Genomic DNA, 18,976 nt, shown 5'->3' with positions numbered 1-18,976 from the left:
CTCCAGCTCGTGCCCCCGCGCTCTTTCCCCCTCCAGCTCGTGCCCCCGCGCTCTTTCCCCCTCCAGCTCGTGCCCCCGCGCTCTTTCCCCCTCCAGCTCGTGCCCCCGCGCTCTTTCCCCCTCCAGCTCGTGCCCCCCGCGCTCTTTCCCCCTCCAGCTCGTGCCCCCGCGCTCTTTCCCCCTCCAGCTCGTGTCCCCCGCGCTCTTTCCCCCTCCAGCTCGTGCCCCCGCGCTCTTTCCCCCTCTCTTTCCCTCCCTCGCGCGGGTCCACGCTCATGTGTGGGGGATAGAGTGTGATGGGCTTACTGTCTATCAGCAGCAAACACAGGAGAGGAGTGGCCTGTGATTGGTGGAGCAGCTCTTTTCAGAATCTCCCAGTCCACTTACCGGCATTTTGAAAACACGTGTTTTTTCTCCAGTTCTTTTACCAATTACCTTAAATCTGTGTTCTCTGGTTCTGATCCTCTTGCCACTGGAAACAGTTTATTTCCTCCATCAAAACTCTTCACAACTTTGAACAGCTTTATTAAATTTCCCATTAACTTTCAAAGAGAACAATCTCAGTGCCTTTAGTTTCTCCACATAACTGAAGTCACCTCATCTCTGGTGTAATTCTCCTAAATCACTGCACCCTCTCCAAGGTCTTGATATCCATTCTAAAGTGTGTTGCCCAGAATTGAACACATGGGACTGGAACTACTTGGATAGGTCTTGCAAAGAGCCAGCACAGACATGATGGGCTGAATGACTAATCGCTATGCTTTCTGATTCTATGATTACCTGATCTTCACAAATCCATGCAGGTACTTCTGCACATACTCTGTCAGATTGTATCTGATAGATTCAAATAACTTCCCAATAGTTTATGCTAATTTTTCCCTTTCTGTCTCAAATAGTGGAGTGACATGTGCAATTTTCCAAAACTACATGCTTGATTCCTGAATCTAGAGTGTGTTTGGAAAATTATGACTAATGTATCTGCAATTTCATCACTTTTTTTTTATTATCCTGGGCTGGAAACCATCAGGCTCTGGAGATTTGTATATCTTAAATCCCGTTTTTTAACTTGATTAATCTATTATGTCCATCCCCTTTTCTTATTTTTTTTTTTCTTCCTTTATACAGCTGGTGTTTTGTCCTCTTCCTCCATGATGGAAATGGATAGAAAGTACTGACTTAATAAGCCTTCAATTTCCTTATTATCTATTATAATCTCACCTGCATCCATCCTTAATGGACTCTCATTCCCTTTACCACTTATTCCTCAATGTATTTGTCAAAGCTTTTACTGTTAGCTTTGATATCTCATGCAAGATTTTCATAATTCCTTTTAGTACCACATTACTTTCTTTGTATCCTTTTTTTTGCTATTTATAGCTTTTCCCAGTCTTTCCACTTTTTCTTGCATTTGTGTGAGCCCTTTCTTTTAACTTAATACTATACTATCTCTTGCCTTGTTTGATGACCATGATTTATTTAACTACAAAAGTGGAACCAATGTCTTTCAGGGGTAGGAACTGATTTGGCATCATACCACATATCTTGTTAAATACTTCTCACTGTTTGTAAATGCATCCATCAACAACTAAGCACAGTTTGCTGCAGTCAATTTATTTCTTATCTCTTAGAAGTTCCCCTTAAATCGCATTTATCACTTGACATGTTCTGCTTTTCCCAGTGTGGCATAATTCTAGGCTTTGTTGTGACCTCATTTAAGTTAAGGAACATTATTTTTTTTTAAACAGCATTATGTTATCGGAGCTGGAAACCCATGAGGATGCTTGGCCCTTCTTACTCCCTGTGAACTCCAAACTGGTACCAGGATACAGAAAGGTTATAAAGAAACCCATGGACTTTTCTACAATTAGAGAAAAACTCAGCAATGGACTGTAAGTATCTGTATATTTTTTCATCAATCATATTTAAAATATTCAAAGTAATATAGAGTAATCTTCCTTTTGGCGATAATACTGATTCCTAAACCCATTCTTTCCTAGATACCCTAATACTGAAGTATTTGCTGTGGATGCGAGACTAGTTTTTGACAACTGTGAAACATTTAATGAAGATGATTCGGACATAGGCAGAGCTGGTCACAACATGAGGAGATTTTTTGAGAAGCGATGGGCTGAGCTTTTTAAGGGAAGCTAAAGCAATCAAAATACAAATTGAATTATAAAGACATTGGGACCAGCAGCCTGAAATACTGGTATCTTCATATCAATGGGGAAGTGCAAGATAATTTGCACAAAGCAACAGAATACTTCACATAACTTCTTAAAATGTGGAAATGCCAGCCAAGGATTATTCTAGAAAAGAAGGTTCGCTCCTTTGGAAACCATAGCTCTTGAACTATGAAAATGTTTTACGGACAGCTTCGGTAGAACAGGGAAGCACACCCAAAGAGTTCAGTGGCATGGGGTGGTCCTAGTGCAATAGCAAACAATATTTCAAAACGCACTGAATTAATATACAACCACCAGAGCTGTAATGGGGGACTGGAAATCCTCTCCCCTTGTAGAAAAAAAAAGTACATGGAAGTAAATGGAAAAAATCTTGAATTTTTTTGTAGCTTATATTTTAGTGAATGTATTTAATTTTTGTTAATTTATGAATAAAATGTCAAGTCTTCATTTTCTATGAAAAGGAAGAGGCAGCAAAATTGCTTTAAATCTTCAAGGAAATAAAACAACGAATGTTTTTGAATAATAAAACAAAGCCAATTGATAACTGTTTACACTGTTCTGTCCGAGAAGGGCACTGGAGAACCTGTTGTTACTGTAGACATAAATTTATAGATCTGCTTATCAATGCACCACCTACTTAGTCTCAAAGTGAATTCGAGAACAGTGGATCAACAAAGAAACATTTGTATATAATTGTTCATTAATGTTAATATTAATTAAGTCTTGTTCAAATATGTATGATGTGTACATATTGTTTGCAGGCATTGAATATTGTTATGCCTTAGAATAACCGTAGCATTTTATTTTAGTCTTAAAATGATTATACGTATATGGCTTGTACATATCCTCTACAAACACTGTGGAGTCTCCTAATGTTGGGTAGTGCCTGCCTTTAAAACAGGGTGTAGGGGATATTAGGTTTTCCATTTTCTATTTTTGTTATATAATTTTTGAGCCACTGTGGTCTCAAATTCCAATATAATCATTTGTATCCATACAATAAATTACAATTTCCTATACACAGTATTTTTCATAATGCATTTCCCTCCAACTGCCTTGCCACGGAACCTGGTACACAATGGCTCTTTGTAACCACTGTGTTTAACCATTGTGTTTAACTACTGTGTGTTGCAGTGGCCTGTTGGAGGCAGCTCAGATCAGAAATTTTTGTACCTGAGTCAAAGTACTTGAAGTTATTTTATTTAAATATGTTGTGAAAAAAGGGTAGTTTTCTTTCTTAGGAGCATTATTTTTCACTAGTATGTGTGGCACGGACATAATAAAAGGGTGTTTTCCAATTCTGTTTTCTATTTGTTTTGATTTCTGCAATATATATATTTGAGCTGTTTTATTTTGCATTACTGTGTCAGTTGTGAATAATTTTGAAAACTTAAGGTTCCATATAGCTATGTTGAACGTGGCCCATTTTGATAACGTGATGGTTGCTAACTTTTTTTGACATGTTAGAAATGAATTACTAAAAATTGGGATAATTACTGAGAACATTAAAATTGTAATCAATCCTTGAATATTGGGAGAACCCACAATAGAAATACTTTAAACCTGAGAATAATGGCTTATATGCATTTATATTAATGCATTTTCACTGCAACTTTTCAAAATACTTGTAGATCTCCTGTAATGTTGATTCATATTCTAAGACAAAGGATGGGGAATGAAGCCGAGCGAGAGGAATATCTGGGCTAAATGGAAGCTGGAGTGGAAAGTCAAAAGTAACAACTTGAATTTGTGAAGTATTTTGCATGACCTTCAGATGTTACAAAGTGCTTTACAGCCAATTAAGTATATTTTGAAATAGTCACTGTTGTAATGTAGGAAAACTAATTAGATTAAAGGGACAGGTTTCATATACTTGGCCTGAATTCCCTTGCGTGTGGAAGGAGGGTTGAACCAATAGAGGTGTTAAAATAGTAAAAGGATTTGATAAGATATAGAGAAATTATTTCCTCTGGGGGAATCAAGAACAAGGGGCATAATAAAATTAGAGCTAGGTCATTCAGGAGTGAAATCAGGAAGCACTTTTTCAGACAAAGGAAAGTAGAAATCTGGAACTCTCTTTCCCCCAAGAGGCTATGGATGCTAGGACTTCAAGAACGAGATGGATTATTGTTAGGTAAGGTTAAGGAGGGATATGGAGTAAAGGTAGGAAAATGGAGTTGAAGTGCATATCACCCATCCTCAAATTTAATAGTGCAGCAGATAAGGGCTGAACATCCTACTCCTGCATCTAACCTTCCTATGAAACACCGCATCTATTTTGTGCATCCTGTATTGAGCAACCTCAACAATGAGATATGGCCAGCACACTGGAAAAACTGTCCTGCTCTTCCTTGAATAATGCCATGGGATCTTTTAAGTCCACTTGAGAATGCAGATGGAGCCTCAGTTTAATATGTCATCAGCAAGATAGCACCTGCAGCAGTGCAGTACTCCATCAGTAATGATTATATGCTTGAGTCTGTTCAAGAAGGGAGGGAGACATAAAACAGGAAACTACAGGCCAGGTAGCCTAACATCTATCATTGAGAAAATGCTAGAATCCATTATTAAGGAGGCAATAGCAGGACATTTAGAAAACATAAGAAGTCAGGTAGAGTCAGTATGGTTTTATTAAAGGGAAATTGTATTTGACAAATTTATTAGAGTTCTTTGAAGATGTAATAAACTGGGTAGATAAAGGGGAACTAGTAGATGTAGTGTATTTGGATTTCCAAAAGGCATTTGATAAATCGCCACATACAATCAGCAGGAGTTGCAAGTCTAGAAATGTAATATTAAAACTTTCTAATGGCCAGAAGCTTAGATCATGTGATGTTGTCCATTAATGAATCAGTTGCAGGCTAACTGCAGTTTCTATGCCTCTGGTTAAAATTCCTTGTTTACCTTCGGAGCTAGATGGTGGCTTTTAGTGGCTGTGCAGGTCGCACAAGTTTCAATGGCACTCCCTTTGTTATAGGACCAGGCTGGGGAGACAGATTGTCTGCTGGTCCCTGGTTTCGTTGATTGTAATGTGTCCTCACAATGAGAGTTGTGAGATACCACAAGGATCAGAGTTGAGCTTTTGTCCTGTAACTTCTATGGGAAATTTCCAGAAACTGTAGCCAACTTGTGAATCATGTGACCTGTAGCAGTTGTAAGCTGGCCTAGGTTTTAGATTTTATTTTAGTAGACGTTAGTGTGTTGGCTTAACTTGGCCATTTTATACTAACATCATGTGAACAGAAAGAGAAGCCATGTTGATGATGTTAACCTGTTACAACAAACTAACCCAAAACAGTATTACGAAGCAGTCACTGACTAGCAACAGTTGATTTCATTAGAAGGAAGTACCTCAATTAGTCTGGTAATTGAAGGATAAGTAATTAATAAGCAGTAGTTAATCAGTCAGTTTATATTATTTCTTTATTTCTCCATTAGCATTTCTATGAGGGAATTAAAGTGCTGCAACAGCTGGGAGAGAAATGGCATAAGTCTTGGATTCCCTCCCTATCGGGAACACACACGGTCCTTGACAATTGAATCCGTCTTAATGAATGGGACTCCTGTAAAGACCACCAAAATAAGAGACGTAGCTTAAAGGAAGGCATTCTTCTAAGTTTAAGACAATGTGTGTAATTAGCTAGAACCAATGGAGTTAACTCTTACATTATTGACAAATTGTAGACCAATTGGCCATTTCCAACAACTTCGCTATGGTGAGCTGACAACATTTTTGAGTATTTCAAAAAAAAGGGTTGCGGGAACCATCTTTATCCACATCGTGTGGGAAAAACGGGTTTAGATTTTCGAGGGTAGCTGAGCATCCTCCTATCATTGCAAAGGCTGTTTCCAACAAATTTCAGAGGCAGATGAATATTGAGGGTGGTTAGTACTGGGACAGGTTTGGTGATGGATTCTCTGCCAGTAGAAATCCCAGGAAGGTGTAGTGCTTCTCGGAGGCAGTGATGGTTTCTCTGTTGGCACATTGTTGTCCATTTCTCTTGGATCGATCACCCATTTGAAAGTGTGGATATGGTAGTTTCACTGATAAATATACTTTTCCTATATTCTTCCTCTACTAGTTAGGTGATAAGTTTCTAAAATTTGCTTAAAATCAATAAATTTTGATACCATTTACTAATTTGGTGTCTGAGTTTTGCCTGATGGTTATATCTGTCGAACTCAGAGTTTAAAAGGGCAATTTGGATTCCCGTATTAGGCTGTGCAAACTAAATTAAAACAAGTCTAAAATATCAAAACGCCCCTTTTAAATCTTTCACAGCCATCTTTTGGTTCAGCAAGGTCCACTTTTTAAATAAACAAAAAGGTAAGGTTTGATTTAAATAGTTCATGATCTCTCATGTCTTAGGGACGTGAGAGTTTCCATTAGCAAAAAGGTTGAGAACCAGAGGACACCAATTTAAAGTGATTGCCTATGCCTCTGTTTTTTTTTTGCCAGCAGCAGGAAATTCTTTTTATGCAGCAAGTGGTTAGGATCTGGAACGCACTGCCTGAGTGTCTTATGGAGAAACTTAAAGGAAATAGAAAGGCAGAGATTTAGGAAGGAAATTCCAGAGATTAATGCCTTGGCAGCTAAAGGCTGAAGCCAATAGTGAAGTGATTAAATTCAGGAATGCTTAATGGCTGTGAAATGCTTTCAAATGTCCAGTGGGTGTGAAAGATGCTATATAAATGCAAGTTTGTCTTTTTTTAAACACACTTTCGTATTTATACTACGAACTATGTCAGGCTAAATTCATTGATTTAGCCTGAACTAATTAAGGAAGTTGAGGCCAAAGACAGGTACTGCAGTGATCCAATAAGGGTGATTTTAGTTTTAACAATCTCCTACAGATCAAAGATTCATTTTGTCATGGATGAGATATCAGTCAGATAGTTGGAGAATGTAGTAATACGTCTGTGGTTGATGTGTAAAGGTAAAGCTGAATATCATTGATATGCATGTGGAAATTGACTACTCTTTTGTGGATCATATTGTCAATGGACATCATGTTATTTATGGAGATGAGGACCACTCAATTTCAGTAGGGAAAACCATTGGAAGATATATATGTTGCAATGGGTATGAGTGGAACCACAGATTTTAAGGTAAGTTTCAATTATAGTGTTGGCTAGAGATGTTGTAACCCTTTCATTCTATCTCAACTCCTTCAAAACCTTGATCTTTGGCTATGGAGCAGCTACCTGAAAACAAAACTAGGCTACCATATGGATCTGTTTGAGTAAAATAGCTTCCCATTGATTTTGTGAATACAATTGTAAATGCCAGATGGATCTGATTCAGATTACCTTCCATGAACATCCTGATAGTTCCTAATATTGTGATACCTCTGCCACCCAAACCACCACAAAATTTACAGCAGCACATTATTAATGGGATAATATCTTTACCCAGACCAACTTCCCATCAATAACCTGGCACAGATCTCCTTACTAAGGATATTGATTATCAACGGGTGGACAAAATAAGCATACCAGTTTTGTTACCAATAGACTTAACCTCACTGGATTTGGAGAGAGAAAGTTAGCCAGGGTCTCACTCCATGGGCTGGACTTTATGGCCACAAAAAGGGTGGGTTCTCCCACCCCACCCCCAAAATCCTTGCGCGAATTTAAAATACAAGGTAATGACGTCAAAGCAACAATAAAACGTAATCCTGACTTGGAACAATATTACCATTGCTGGGTCAGAATCCTGAAACTCCCTTACAGAACAGTGGGTGTACCTACACCCCATGGACTGCAGCGGTTTAAGAAGGCAGCTCACTATCTTCTCAAGGGCAAATGGGGATGGACAATAAATGCTGGCCAAGCCAGCAATGCCCACATCCTATGGGCAAATAAATTCTAAAAAATGTTAGTCTCAGAAATTACAGATGGTGAGCAGACATTGAAATTACCAAATTAACGAGCTGGAGCCACTTGTATGCAATTTTTTGTTGCCCGCTGAATTTCTTGGGTATCGGACGGAAAAAGGTTTGCGAATGCTTTCGGGCAGGTATGATGAGGCAGCACAAGGACAGAGCACTCACTTTCCTTTCTGCCTTCCTCACCCTCCCAAGAAATGTAAACTCGAGCCCCATATTTACTATCCTTGTTTGGATGGGAATGGCTCCGATGGTGTGGTTAGCTCTGAAGAAGTCATAGGGACTCAAAACGTTAACTCTGTTTCTCTCTCCACAGATGCTGCCAGACCTGCTGAGTTTTTCCAGCATTTTCTGTTATTTCAGATTTCCAGCACTGCAGTATTTTGCTTTTATGTTATATTGGTGTGTTTAGCATAGTGTTAACTAATATTACGTTTCCTTCCTCAATGCACTGAATGCTACTGGGACATGGTTCCACAAATGAAAACAACCACGTATCTTGTGCCCAACTCAGCCAAAATCAGCATACCATTCAACCGCAGAGGCATATTAGCTGAGACGAGCTTTTTTCGCGACATAATTCTGCTACTACGGTAACCATTACCCATCTCAAAGTCCGAGTAGTGCAGTACGACTAATCTGATTTTCCGTTTACTGTTATTGTCCGCGCGGTGCCAGTCCGAACGGCGAGCGGTAGCCGGGGCAGTCCAATCAGGGGGCGGAGCCGGCGCGGGCCGTGGGGTTGGGCCAGTCCAATCGTGGGGCGGGGTCGGCGCGGCTCGTAGGGCGGTGCTGGCGCGGGCCGTGGGGTGGGGCCAGTCCAATCGTGGGGCGGTGCCGGCCTAGAGACTGGGGCTGGTCAGTCTCCGCCTCCGCACTGTTTACCCGTGTCGTTTTTGATGGTCGGCTGACTGTTGTTGTTTACGGACGTGGCGTAAGTAACTGTAGGTTCCGTTTCTCCGGCCCTATTAATTTTAATCTAAAAGTGCCGATTTACCGAGTGGCCGTCTGAGCCGTTGGTGAGGTTGTGCAGTTTACTGGAAGGCGGCTGTGATTCTCCGCCCTCGCGAGTTCCAGTGGCAGCAGGTGCAACCCTGGCACCGAATGCGGCCTCCCTAATGGGAGCGGGTTCGCTTTTGCCCAATCCTCCAGCACCGAGTGCTCACCACATTCTTTGTTTATTCGTGCTATAGTTAATGGGCGGAGAAGCCTTTCCCCGTTTTATAGACATTTATATTCATTCGAGGAAAAGTTTCATTTTGTTTTTTGCATTGCGGATTCTGGTCTCCCTCCGATGGGAGCGTTCCCAGAGGAAACAGTGAACGACTCGCCCTCAGGCCATCTCAAGAGTCAATTTTTAGTCATGGAAACCCTGAAAACGTGATAACTGGAGAGTATACGATGCTTGACAAAACAAGACATAAAAATGTTCTTAATCTCCATTAGATCATAGTGGAATGTTCTTTTCTGTTTCTCGACGCACACTGCCTATGGGTTAGAGATTGGGAATCACAGAATTGTTACAACGCAGAAAACGACCCTTCTGCCCATCGTGTCTGCACTGGCTCTCCGAATGAGCAAATTACCGTGCCATTCTTACTGCCTTACCCGCCCCCTGCACATTCTCCCTTATCAAATAAGTCTAATTTCCTTTTGAATGCTTCATTTGAACCTGCCTCCCTTCACACACTCAGGCAGTGCATTCCAGGTATTAACCACTTTCTGCGTGAAAAAGTTTTTTCTTATATCACTTTTCTTTTGCCAATTACTTTAATTCTGTGCCCACTTGTCCCTGACCCTTCCACGAGTGGGAACAGTTTCTCCCTATCTACTCTGTCCAGACTCCTCATGATTTTGAATACCTCTGTCAAATCTCCTCTCAGCCTTCTTTTCTCCAAGGAAAAACAGTCCTAACTTCAACTTCTCCAAGTCATATAGGTTGAAGATGATGATTGTATTATCTTGTCCCCTTTCCACATGGACAGACAATTGTCTAAATTAATTTGCAAATCTGGAAAAAGCGGGAATCAAATTGATTTCTCAGTAGCCTTGGGATTCAGACATGCTACTTCTAATACTGTGAACGTTCACATATTTTGCATCTACATAATAGTTATCACAAGGCTTATTCAGTGTATTACCCCAGTACAGATCCAGTAAAATGGCACTTGTGTGGTAGTCTTAATTTTAAACTCAAATTACCCCCACTTTGGCCATCACCAGTGACAGATAGTTGAAGGGGGAGGTGGTGGCATAGTGGTAATGTCTCAGACTAGTAATCAAGAGGCCCAGGCCGTTGCTCTGGGGACGTGGGTTTGAATTTAAATTCAGTTAATAAATCTGGAATTAAAAAGCTAGTCATTGTAATAGTGAGCATGAAACCATCGCCGATTGTCGTAAAAACCCATCTGGTTTACTATCGTCCTTTAGGGAAGGGAATCTGCCATCTTTACCTGGTCTGGCCTACATGTGACTTCAGGCCCACAGCAATATGGTTGACTCTTAATTGCCCTCTGAAAGGGCCTAGCAAGCCACTCAGTTGTATCAAAACTGCTACAAAGTCGACAAGAAAGAATGAAATTGGATGGATCACCCAGCATTAACCTAGGCGCCGGAAACGACAACGGCAACGGCAAACCCCAACACTGTCGATGCTGCATAGTCCTCCTGACTAACATCTGGGGCTTTGTGCCAAAATTGGCAGAGCTGTCCCACAGACTGTCAAGCAACAGCCTGACATAGTCGTACTCATGGCATCATACCTTACAGACAATGTCCCAGACATCACCATCCCTGGATATGTCCTGTCACACTGACAGGACAGACCCAATGAAGGTGGTGGCACAGTGGTATACAGTTGCGAGGGGGAGGCCCTGGAATTCTCAACATCAACTCTTGACCCCATGAAGTCTCATGGCATCAGGTCAGGCATGGGCAAGGAAACCACCTCCTGATTACCACGTACCACCCTCCCTCAGTTGATGAATCAGTGCTCCTCCATGTTGAACAGCACTTGGAGGAAGTGCTGAGGGTGGCAAGGGCACAGAATGTACACTGGGTGGGGGCCTTCAATGTCCATCACTAGGAGTAGTCGGTGGCACCACTACTGACTGAGCTGGCCGAGTCCTAAACGACATAGCTGCTAGACTGGGTCTGCGGCAGATGGTGAGGGAACCAACAAGAGGGAAAAAGCCCATTTGACCTTGTCTTTACCAATCTACCTGTTGCAGATGCATCTGTCCATGATATTATGGGTAGGAGTGACCACCGCGCAGTCCTTGTGGAGAGAAGTCCCGTCTTCACATGAAGGATACCCTCCATTGATACCATACCGTGCTAAATGGGATAGATTTCAAACAGATCTAGCAACTTGAAACTGGGCATCCATGAAGTGCTATGGGCCATCAACGGTAGAATTGTATTCAACCGCACTGTGTAACCTCATGGCCTGACATATCTCCCACTCTACCACTACCATCAAGCTTGGGGGATCAACTCTGGTTCAATGAAGAGTGCAGGAGGGCATGCCAGGAGCAGCACCAGGCTTACCTAAACCTGAGGTGTCAACCTGGTGAAGCTACAACACAGGACTACCTGCAGGCCAAGCAGCGAAATCAGCATGTGATCGACAGAGCTAAGCGATCCCACAACCAATGGATCAAATCTAAGCTCTTCAGGCCTGCCACATCCAATCATGAATGGTGGTGGACAGTTAAACAACTAACTGGAGGTGCAGGCTCCACATATATCCCCATCAGTGATGGAGGAGCCCAGCACATCAGTTCAAAAGACAAGGCTGAAGCATTGCAGCAATCTTCAGCCAGAAGTGCCGAGTGGACAATCCATCTCAGCTTCATCCTGAGTTTTCCAGCATCACAGATGCCAGTCTTCAGCCAATTCAGTTCACTCCACGTGATACCAAGAAACGGCTGAAGGCACTGGATACTGAAAAGGCTATAGGCCCTGACAACTTTCCAGCAATAATACTGAAGTTGTCTGCTCTCGAACTTGCTGTGTCCCTAGCCAAGCTGTTCCAGTACAGCTACAACATTGGCATCTACCCGACAATGTGGAAACTTGCCCAGGTATGTCCTGTCCACAAAAAGCAGGACAAATCCAACCTGGCCAATTACCGCCCCATCAATCTACTTGCAGCAAAGTGATGAAGGAATCGGCGACAGTACTATCAAGTAGCACTTACTCAGCAATTACCGGCTCACTGATGCTCAGTTTAGGTTCCACCAGGGTCACTCCTGACCTCATTACAACCTTAGTTCAAACATAGACAAAAGAGCTGAACTCCCAAAGTGAGGTGAGAGTGACTGCCCTTGACATTAAGGCAGCATTTGACCAAGTGTGGGATTAAGGAGCCCTAGCAAAACTAAAGCCAATGGGAATTAGGGGGAAACCCTCCACTGGTTGGCATCATACCTAGCGCAAAGGAAGATGGTTGTGGTTGTTGGAGGTCAATCATCTCACCTCCAGGACATTACTGCAGGAGTTCCTCAGGGTAGTGTTCTCGGCCTGACCATCTTCAGCTACTTCATCAATGACCTTCCCTCCATCATAAGGTCAGAAATGGGGACGGTAGCTATTGATTGCACAATGTTCACCATTCAAAACTCCTCAGATACTGAAGCAGTCCGTGCCTATATGCAGCAAAACCTGGACAACGTTCACGCTTGGGCTGATAAGTGACAATTAACATTTGCACGACACAAGGGCCAGGCAGTGACCATCTCCAGCAAGTGCGAATCCAACCATCTCCCCTTGACATTCAATGGCATTACAATGCCCCACTATCAACATCCAGGGGGTTACCATTGACCAGAAACTGAACTAGACCAGCCATATAAATTCTGTGGCTAAAAGAGCAAGTCAGAGGCCACATATTCTGCGGAGAGTGACTCACCACCTGACTCCCCAGAGCCGGTTGGCCATCTACAAGGCAAAAGTCAGACGTGATGCAATTATCTCCACTGGCCTCAATAAGTGCAGCTCCAACAACACTCAAGAAGCTTTACGCCATCCAGGACAAAGCAGCCCACTTGATTGGTACCCCATGCACCACCTTCAACATCCACTCCCTTCACCACTGATGGCAGCAGTGTGTACCATCTGCAAAATGCACTGCAGCAACTCACCAAGGCTCCTTTGACAGCATCATCCAAACTATGACCTCTACCACCTAGAAGGACAAGGGCAGCAGATGCATGGGAACACCACCACCTGCAAGTTCCCCTCCTGACTTGCAACTATATCACCATCCCTTCACTGTCACTGGGTCAAAATCCTGGAATTCCCTTCCGAACAACGCTGTGGGTGTACCTACATCACATGGACTACAGTGGTTCAAGAAGGCAGCTCACTACCACCTCTCAAGGGCAAGTTGGGATGGGCAATAAATGCTGGCTCAGCCAGCGACACCCACATCACATGAAAGAATAAAAAAAATCTGTAACTATCAGTACTTAGTTCCATTGGTTTGTAGCGCAAACTACTAGATGTTTTCGTATTTCAAGTGGATATGATGTAAGCATTTCTTAGGCTCAAATTGCACTTCACTGAAATTCGAAGGAGAAAAGCTGCTGCATATGGTATGGCAGTATGAGGCTTTGCTTAATTCTGAGCTATAGGGTGATGACTGAACAGGACTTGGTATAAGTTAGGCTATGGGGCAGCAGAGTTTTGGATGACCTTAAGTGTATGGAGTGTGGAAGATGAGAGAGGAACTGGCCAGGGGTGCATTGAAGTAGTAAGTTAGAGATAACAAAGACCAATGAGGGTTTCAACTGCAGTTGAGCTGAGGTGGGTGTGGAGTCAGGCTGTTGCAGAGCTAGAAACAAGTAGTGAAGTTTGTGGCAAGGGAACAGAGTTTGTGATGGGGACTGAAGACAATGGGTCCTAACATTTAGTTGGAAGAAGTTTCTGTTCATCTGGTACTTGATGCCGGACAATCAGTCTGCCGATTTAGAGGTAGTGGAGGGGTTGTGAGAGGCAGTGGTGAAATGGAGCTAGTGCCTGAAAGATAGATACAGTTTTCCACAGATTGTTTAAAAACACAAGTGTAACAATGAATATAAACACTGTGTCTCTGTTTCCCTGGAACTGTAAACAAACATGCCACCGTTTTATTGAAATTCACTTTTGGCTTTCAACTAAAAGCTTCAGCAATTTTTATATCTTTGTAAGCAATTGACAAACACACGCAAAAGAACACGAGATAGGAGCAGGAATAGGCTGGGTCGTTAAGTATATTCAAGGCTGAGATAGGCAGATTTTTAATCAGTAAGGGAATCAAGGGTTATGGGGAAAAGCCAGGAAAGTGGAGTTGAGGATTATCAGACCGGCCATGATCTCATTGAATGGTGGAGCAGACTTGATGGGCTGAATGGACTACTTTTCATCCTGTGTCTTATGGTCATACAGCCTGTCAAGCCTGCTCTGCCATTTAATATGATCATGGCTAATATTGGGCTTCAACTCCACTTTCCTGTCTACTCTCCACATCACTTAATTCCCTGAGAGATCAAAAATCTGTCTATCCCAGCCTTAAATGTATTCAACGAGCATCCACAACCCTCTGAGGTAGAGGATTCCAAAGATTCACAATTCTTTGAATGATGAAATTTCTCCTCATCTCCATCCTAAATATCCTGAGACTGTGCTCCTGTGTTTTAGATTCCCCAACAGCGGAAATAACCACTCTCTACCCTGTCAAGCCCCTTGATAATCCATGTTTCGATGCGATCATCTCATTCTTTAAACTTCAGAGAATTTAAGCAAGGCTGTTGCAAACAGTAATCCATGTGATGAGCTGCTGTTATTTTCTCAAGTAGAAACATCCAAGTAAGGGTCAAATAGAAAGCTGAGAAAATGGAGATGTAGCAAGTGGCAAATTAACACCCACAGCCAAGAATGTTGGAAAAATCGTGAAAGAAGGGAGTGGGGAGAGGATGAACCTGACTGATCCTATCTAACCAGGCTCTGTTCAGGGAAATGAAGCGGCCCGTGGGGTTCCAGGATGGTTTGGTGTTGCTGTAAGACTGTTGGAAAGTTCAGACTGCTGAGTGATGGAGCGGAGGGGGTTTGGAAAGAACAGCTGTTGAGTTTGTGTGGGGAAAGAGGGGTGAATGAGGGGCTGATTACAATGTATATGTGTGAGGAGAGGGGCTTCACTGAGTCTTCCATCTCCAGGGAATATGGAGCTTGGCGGAAACCTACATTTTTAAAAAACATTTTTGCAAAATACTTTAAAAACACAGATTTTCATATTTATGTGATGTATTATATGTTGATCTATATCATGCAAACTTTAATAATTATATACTGAATGTTACAATGCAATACTTATTGCAGTTTTCTTTTTGCTGATGTCTGGGGTCACTAATTTTCAAGAGATTTTTTATACATTTGTTCATAGGATGTGGATATTGCTGGCAGCCAGCAGATTTGTAAAGGGAAAATTGTGTTTAACTAATTTGATTGCGTTTTTTGATGAGATAGCAGAGGATTGAAGAGGGTAATGTGGTTGATGTAGCATATATGGACTGTCAAAAGGCATTTGATAAAATGGCACAGAACAGGCTCCTCAGCAAAATTAGAGCTCATGGAATAAAAAGGACAGTAAATTGTAGCTCATGGAATAAAAGGGAGGCGATGGCATAGTGGTATTGTCGCTCGACTAGTAATCCAGAGGCCCAGGGGACCCGGGTTCCAATCCCATGGCAGATGGTGAAATTTGAATTCAATAAAAACCATTGCCAATTGTCGTAAAAACCCATCTGGTTCACTAATGTCCTTTAGGGAAGGAAATCTGCTGTCCTTACCTGGTCTGGCCAACATGTGACTCCAGACCCACAGCAATGTGGTTGATTCTTAAAAGCCCTTTGAAATTGCCTAACAAGCCACTCTGTTGTCACCACTTCTCAAGGGCAACTGACCCAGCCAGCAAAGCCCACATCCAATGAATTAAAAAAAGCAAAATTGGCTGAGTAACAGGAAACAGAGGAAGGACTCACTGTATGTTAATGACCTACACTTTGGTTACAGGACACAATTTCAAAATTTGTGGATGACACAAAACTTGGGAAGTGTTGTGAACCGTGAGGAGGATAATGATAAACTTCAAAAGGAGTGTGCAGTGATTTATTTTGGTAGGAAGATCGGGAAGAGGCAATATTATAAATTCAATTCTAAAGTGGGTATGGGAGCAGAGGGACCCAGGGTCACAAATCATTGAAGGTGACAAGGCAGGTTGAGAAAGCATATGGGATTCTGGGTTTTATAAATAGGGGCATATAGTATAAAAGCAAGGAAGTTATGATAAATCTATAAAACACTAGTTTGGCCTCAACTAGAGCATCGTGTCCAGTTCTAGGCACCACACTTTAGGAAGGATTTGAAGACCTTAAGAAGACAGACAGTGCAAAAAAGATTCATAGGAATGGTTCTAGAGATGAAGGATATCAGTTGCATGGATAGGTTGGAGAAGCTGGGGCTGTTCTACTTGGAGAAGAGATAATTAAGAGAAGACCTGATAGAGGTGCTCAAAATCATGAGGGCCTGGAGAGAGTAAATAGGCGAAATTGTTCCTTTTGGTGAAAGACTCGAGAACCAGAGGACACCAATTTAAGGTGATTGGCAGTGGTAACATGAGGCAAAACATTTTTACACAGCGAGTGGTTAGGATCTGGAATGTACTGCCTGAGAGTGTGGTGGAGGCAAATTCAATCCAGGCCTTCAAAAGAGAATTGTCTGAGGAGAAAAAATTTGCAGGGCTACAGGGAAAAGGATGGGGTATGCAGAGAGCTGATATGGACACAATGGGCCAAATGACACCCTGCACTGTAACCGTTCTATAGCAACAGTATTCAAACAGAGAAGTTTATAAGCTAATAAAGGCTTTCAAGATGACGAGTGATTTTGATAAAGTAAATAATAAAAAGCTGTTCCCTCTGGCGAGTAATTTAAAATTTGGTAACCAGAGGTCACGGATTTTAAAATCATTGACTGAAGATCTAGAGGAGGGATGAGGAGAACTTCTTTCACTGAGTTGCTAGGATCTGGAACACTCTGCATGAAAGTAGTGGAAGCTGATCCCATAAGTAATTTTGAAAAGGAATTAGACAGTATTTACAGATGTAAAAACTTAGAGGTTTATGGACAAAAAGCAGGGAAGTGGGACTAAGCATGACTGCTCTTTCAAAGAACCAGCACAGACACAATGGACTGAAGGACCACCCCCGTGCTTTAAGTTTCTAAGATTCTGACAGTTGTTTCAGAAAAAACTTAAGACATTGACATCATTTAAAACTTTAAGGGAGGAGTTTGTATGTTTTAATATTGGCAGTTAAGTTAACATTAGGTAACAATTCACAATGTACTTTGGATCAAGGATGGTTTGAAAATGTGTTTCTATCATTTTTCATATCTGTTTACAACAGAACAGCTTTTTTTTTACTGACATAAGCACAATAGTTTTTGCAGATAACAGCACTGGTATTAATCTCTGCTTTTTTTCTGGGCTTTGTTACAGGTTTCATTATTTTGAGAGAGAGAAAGAAACCAGGTTCTAGTATAAGCAAGAAACAAAACTGTTGGCCATGGTAACACTCGTCCAAACTCTTATGGATCATACTGATGATGTTAATTGCTGTGCTTTCTCTTCCACTTACCTGGCATCCTGTTCATTGGACAAAACAATACGCCTTTATTTATTGAAGGATTTCTCTGAGCTCCCTTTCTCGCCACTAAAAGGCCATAGCTATGGTGTACATTCCTGTTGCTTTAGCTCTTGTGGGAAGTTTCTAGCTTCAAGTTCAACTGATGGGACGACTGTTCTTTGGAATCCCCAGTCTGGGGAGAAGTTGGCAACATTGAAACAGCCCAGTGAAAGCCCAGTAAGGGTTTGCAAATTCTCTCATGATTCCAATTATTTGATATCTGGTGCAGCTGATGGTACTGTGGCATTATGGAATGTTCGCTTGAAGAAACTTCGCAGGTTAGTTAGATGGAAAGCATGCAACTTTTTCATCACTAATATTTACATGCAGTGTTTAAATATATTTTGATTTAAGCTTTTTAATAGTGAATTTACATATTTTTCATTTAAATGAACTCTGAAGCAAATGTAGATACGAAATTGAATTGAAGAAACTAAATCTCACTATGGAATCACTTCAGTGCTTATTTTTGTCATCTTTCAATAATCAACGAAACGGATATTTGGTAATTACTAACATGAATGTGAAATAACCCCATTAAAAAAACCTACTGTCAACCCCAATGTCCACTTGAACTACTACATTATCCCCAACCTTTATCTTCAAGGTCCTCAAATATATTGTTGTTTTGCACCCACCATTCCCTCTGACGCATCCATTCTATTCATTTAGCAACAGCATCAATGTAACTGCAACCATAGAGTGCTGGCCCGCTTTGCCTTCCTGGTTTGCTCTGGGGCATTATATACAGTGGATTCTTTCTTGGTCTATTTTGTGACACCTCTTTCTTGTTCCACCCCTGCCTATCCAAACATAGTCACTCCATGAATCCCAGTTGTTTCTCCTCCCTCCCTTGTAATGTGATTTCTAGCACGGCTTAAGGCTCTATACTTGGCCCTGTCCCTTTCTTCAACCATATACTGTTCCTCAGCAAATTTAAGCATTTGATCAGCTTCCACATGTATGCCGGTGATAGTTAACTTTTCCACTCCACTGCTACCCTCAATCTATGATTGCAACTTTGTTGTTTGTCTGCCTGACATCAAGTCCTGGATGAGCCAGAACTTTCCACTACCCTGTTCAGCTCCTGTCAGAAGTTTTGAATCTCCAGGATCAATACCATGCCCATTCCTGGTTGCTTGGTCACCAAGTGCATCGTTGTGTTCAATCTTAATGC

At 41.8% G+C, this 18,976-nt stretch overlaps 2 protein-coding genes across 8 annotated transcripts in view; both read left to right on the top strand.

Moving 5' to 3' along the window:
• Positions 1 to 3,484, top strand: part of baz2ba (bromodomain adjacent to zinc finger domain, 2Ba) — a 322,339-nt gene extending 318,855 nt beyond the window's left edge. The window contains exons 36-37 of the mRNA XM_078552234.1: positions 1,746 to 1,889; positions 1,998 to 3,484. Of these exons, the coding sequence (XP_078408360.1) occupies positions 1,746 to 1,889; positions 1,998 to 2,151 (298 nt within the window). The 3' untranslated portion in view covers positions 2,152 to 3,484. The remainder of the gene's footprint in view (positions 1 to 1,745; positions 1,890 to 1,997) is intronic.
• A 5,369-nt stretch (positions 3,485 to 8,853) lies between these two features.
• The window catches only part of wdsub1 (WD repeat, sterile alpha motif and U-box domain containing 1), a 48,371-nt gene continuing 38,248 nt past the window's right edge, over positions 8,854 to 18,976 (top strand). For 2 of the 7 annotated variants that reach the window (XM_078552230.1, XM_078552226.1), the window contains exons 1-2: positions 8,860 to 9,008; positions 17,613 to 18,077. In XM_078552230.1, coding sequence (XP_078408356.1) covers positions 17,680 to 18,077 — 398 coding nt within the window. In that variant the 5' untranslated portion in view covers positions 8,860 to 9,008; positions 17,613 to 17,679. Of the gene's footprint in view, positions 9,019 to 11,185; positions 12,160 to 17,612; positions 18,078 to 18,976 lie in introns of those variants that run through there. The other 5 variants (XM_078552228.1, XM_078552227.1, XM_078552229.1 and 2 more) reach the window with 5 other exon arrangements.

This window comes from Cetorhinus maximus, chromosome 11 (genome assembly GCF_964194155.1).
Source record: "Cetorhinus maximus chromosome 11, sCetMax3.hap1.1, whole genome shotgun sequence".
Classification (NCBI taxonomy): domain Eukaryota; kingdom Metazoa; phylum Chordata; class Chondrichthyes; order Lamniformes; family Cetorhinidae; genus Cetorhinus; species Cetorhinus maximus.
The sequence above is the reverse complement of the archived record's forward strand: the minus strand, read 5'-3'. Positions and strand labels throughout refer to the sequence as shown.